The 4,436-nt window shown below is 47.6% G+C and overlaps 1 protein-coding gene across 1 annotated transcript; it reads left to right on the forward strand.

Annotated features, from left to right (window-relative positions):
- On the forward strand, positions 1 to 2,276 carry GPR12 (G protein-coupled receptor 12). Its single transcript, XM_066365824.1, has 2 exons — positions 1 to 126; positions 881 to 2,276. Exon 2 carries the CDS (start codon positions 896 to 898, stop codon positions 1,901 to 1,903), a length of 1,008 nt encoding a protein of 335 aa, XP_066221921.1. The 5' UTR covers positions 1 to 126; positions 881 to 895; the 3' UTR covers positions 1,904 to 2,276.
- The last annotated feature ends 2,160 nt before the right edge of the window (positions 2,277 to 4,436 follow it).

Raw genomic sequence — 4,436 nt, forward strand, 5'->3', positions numbered from 1 at the left:
CCGGCCTCCGGCCCCTGCCGCGTGGCCGCCGCCCCTCGCCGCCGGGGGCGGCGGCGCCCACCTGCGACGCGGTTTGCCGCGCTCTGCTGACGCCCCGGAGGAGCCCCTCGGCCTGCGCGCGCCAAGGTGACCTCCGCGGTGACCCCCGCCCCCGCGGGCCGCGGGTCCTGCAGTCGGTCTGCACCCCTCGGCCTGCCTCCTGTCCCCACCGCCAGGGGAGCGGCGGCGGTGTCGTGAGCATCAGTGTCTGTCCGTCTGTCTGCCTGCCTCTCTGTCCCCACACCTTCATGGCACGCTCCGCCTTTTGTGCACACAGGGGAAGCCCGGACCCCTCTTTGTTCTGGCCGGGGGTGTGGAGCGTGTGTGCACACGCGCCGGGAATTTTTGCAGAGGGTGGGGGCTCGGTGGAGACGGGCGATTTCAACACTGAGCGGGGATGGCGGCGGCTGGCGACCTGTGGCTGCGCCGCGCTGCACCCCCCCCCCCCCCCCCCCCCCCCCCCCCAGCAGGCAGGTGGCAGACACCTGCCTGATCCCGCGTGCGGGATGGGATGCGGGGGGCGTGTGCCCGCACTTCAGCAACCAGACCGCGCTGTCCTCGTGGGCCTGCCTTCCTCGCGGCCGCGTGTTTGAAGTCCTTTCCTGCGTTTTCCCCAAACCCACATGGCATGTTTTTGCAGTGGGTTTTTCTTTTTTTTTCCTTTAATCACGGAGATTTTAGCCTTTGTTTTATTTCATAACAGTTTATAATTCACGAAGCTTGTGGCATTGGGTAGCAGTATTTGAGGAGGGGCTGGCTTTCTTTCCGTGTAGTTTTGCATGATCTTTAACTGTCCCCCTTGCTTGTACCCGCCCATTAAAAAACTGTCTTTTTGTTGAAGAGGACAGGGGTTAAAATGAACGGAGACCCGAAGGTCAATCTCAGCGGCTTGCTTCGGGATTACTTAGATGCTGGTGCTACTGCGGAGAACGTCTCGGTTGCTGTCTCCTCCCAGGTTCCTGTTGTAAAGCCAGAGCCCGGGCTCATTGTCAACCCCTGGGACATTGTGCTGTGTACCTCAGGGACTCTCATCTCCTGTGAAAATGCCATCGTGGTCCTTATCATCTTCCATAACCCCAGCCTGCGAGCACCCATGTTCCTGCTCATAGGCAGCCTGGCTCTTGCAGACCTGCTGGCTGGCATTGGACTCATCATCAATTTTGTTTTTGCCTACGTGCTTCAGTCAGAAGCCACCAAGCTGATCACGATTGGACTCATTGTTGCCTCTTTCTCTGCCTCAGTCTGCAGCTTGCTGGCCATCACTGTTGACCGCTACCTCTCCCTGTATTATGCTCTGACATACCATTCGGAGAGGACAGTCACATTTACTTATGTCATGCTTGTTATGCTCTGGGGGACCTCCATCTGCCTGGGACTGCTGCCCGTCCTGGGCTGGAACTGCCTCAGAGATGAGTCCACCTGCAGTGTGGTCAGACCTCTCACCAAGAACAATGCGGCCATCCTATCCGTCTCTTTCCTCTTCCTGTTTGCTCTCATGCTACAGCTCTACATTCAGATCTGCAAGATCGTCATGCGACATGCCCACCAGATCGCCCTGCAGCACCACTTCCTCGCCACCTCGCACTACGTGACCACCCAGAAAGGGGTCTCTACCCTGGCCATCATCCTAGGGACATTTGCTGCCTGCTGGATGCCTTTCACCCTCTATTCCTTGATAGCTGATTACACGTACCCCTCCATCTACACCTACGCCACCCTTCTGCCCGCCACCTACAACTCCATCCTCAACCCTGTCATCTATGCTTTCAGAAACCAAGAGATCCAGAAAGCTTTCTGCCTCATTTGCTGTGGCTGCATCCCACCCAGTCTCTCCCAGCGAGCAAGGTCACCCAGTGATGTCTAGCAGCCTTCTGTTGACAGGACGCTGCACACCCGATGCTACATTTACCAAGCACGTCCACTGCCTGGCTGAAGGTTGAGATGCTTTCCTTGAATTCTTTATACTGGTTTCTCTTTGGAGCCACAGGAACACTTAGCCATTGTGAAGCTTTCACTCAGATGAGTTAAGTGATTGGAGTGAAAATAATGTTACCAGTATTTTCACCCTTTGAAAAAAAAATGTCGAGTTCTTTGCTCAGCATTTTTTGTTTATTTAGGAGTGGGGGATTTGTTTTATATTTTGCTTGGAGGGTTGGTGATGGGTCAGAAAGAAAGAGATATATGCCATGATATTATAAAAAGTAAACTGGTCCCAGAGTTTTTACCTGGACTTTAAAATAAAACTGAGTTATTGAGGAAAATGAAGTTACCTTGCCACACCTTTTTTTTTTTTTTTTTTTTTTTGATGTCAAGGTAGGTTTTCAGTGCTGCATGTGTCTTAGAGAATACAGTCTTTTTCAAGCCAATGAAAATATCTTATGTGCTTATATTTGGAAGGGACCTGATGTTGTTAACGTGAACCCAATAATAAGTTACCAGACTGAAACTATGAACCCATTCTTATTCATTCTTTCTTTACTTCCCACAATTACTGTGGCAAGAATTACTCTGGTATTCCTATGAATGTTGTAACTCTTTCTGCACAGTTGCCTGTGTTGGCTAGACCACTAGTTTCAAATGTTGCCATGTAAATCCAGGATCAAATGAGTCATTTTTCAACATAGATTTTTAATATATCCTTTTAAAGTGAATTATGAAATTTGTTTTGATTTACATATGAAGGTAAGATTTACAAGATTCACCTTTGTACTTTCTTAAGGTAGTCTGATTGTTTTCAGGAAACAAAAGGAAAAAATTAATTACGTCTCTTGAAAGTAGATTAAATTTAGTACATTCTGAAAAATAAATCAATGTAAAGCTATCACAAAATGTAAAAAACAATCACTTTTCCTGTCTTTATCTAAGAATGCATTAAGAGTTATTCTTGACTGAGACAAGTAGAATTAAATATTGTAGACCAAGGCCCTGGCCGGTTGGCTCAGCGGTAGAGCGTCGGCCTGGCGTGCGGGGGACCCGGGTTCGATTCCCGGCCAGGGCACATAGGAGAAGCACCCATTTGCTTCTCCACCCCCCCCCCCTCCTTCCTCTCTGTCTCTCTCTTCCCCTCCTGTAGCCAAGGCTCCATTGGAGCAAAGATGGCCCGGGCGCTGGGGATGGCTCCTTGGCCTCTGCCCCAGGCGCTAGAGTGGCTCTGGTCGCAGCAGAGCGACGCCCGGGAGGGGCAGAGCATCGCCCCCTGGTGGGCAGAGCATCGCCCCTGGTGGGCGTGCCGGGTGGATCCCGGTCAGGTGCATGCGGGAGTCTGTCTGACTGTCTCTCCCCGTTTCCAGCTTCAGAAAAATACAAAAAATATATATATATTGTAGACCAAGTATTTCTGCTTCATTCTCCTGGTGGTGTGAAATGCATTTGAAACAGGTGGTCTCCTATATTGATGATTAATTTGTTTGTGAGTACATAACACTTATATTTGTGATATATTATGTAAGTTTACCAGTGGCTTTTCATAAAAGTTAGTTTTGAACTTCTTTTCACAAAAAAAAAAAAGAAAAAGAAAATTTAAATGCAATAAAAACAGTATTGCCTGTTTTCAGAGAGCAAGGATTTCAAGAGGAAATTACAAAGAAGAATTGGTTTTAAAACATATTATAAAATCATTGTGTCTGAGTACCATTTCTGTTAGAGCAGACAGATGTTTTGGACACAGACACCTTCCCTCCATGGGCAGTGAATTACAGCTGTGTCTATACAATCAGTGGGAGAATTTTTGTACAGCACCTTTGGCCCTTTCAGATGGTGATAAGTCCAGTATAAGAGTCCCTGGGGAGTCACTTGTGATAAATTAACTTCATTGGTTTGTCCCCAGTGTTCTGCCTATGGTGGTCTCAGGACCCTCTGGCTGTCACCTTCTGATCCCATCTCTCCAAAGGCCCTTCTCATGTAGCACAAGTTATGAATAAATCCTCTCTCAAAACTGTCTCTTCCCTTAGGCTACTTGTGGAAACAGGAAAAAGGTTAAAATACTCAAGATATAAGAAAGAATTTTCAATGCATACTGTCTTATGATCAATCTAATCAAGCCGATGCCTTTAAAAATATTTCTTTAACATGTGAGTGGGTTAGTAGATTGAATATGAGTCTGTTTTTAATCACTTAAATAAAGTCAGTAGCATCTCCGTGCCAGAAATAATTAAGGTAAATTGGTTTGGTCACGGGTTGGGAAATATTCATAAGGAGATTTGAAAGCAATAAATGATGTTTTTGTAGAAATGGTGGATCTCTCATAGTTAGAATTGTCATAATAATGATATGTGCTGTTTTTTGTTTGTTTTTTTACTGCATTTTGAGTATCAGGTCCCCATGCTGGGTGCTTTACTTGCTCTGTTACTGTATTCACAAAAACACACTATTACAGGCAAGACAATCAGGGCTAAGCA

This window comes from Saccopteryx leptura, chromosome 2, assembly GCF_036850995.1.
Source record: "Saccopteryx leptura isolate mSacLep1 chromosome 2, mSacLep1_pri_phased_curated, whole genome shotgun sequence".
Classification (NCBI taxonomy): domain Eukaryota; kingdom Metazoa; phylum Chordata; class Mammalia; order Chiroptera; family Emballonuridae; genus Saccopteryx; species Saccopteryx leptura.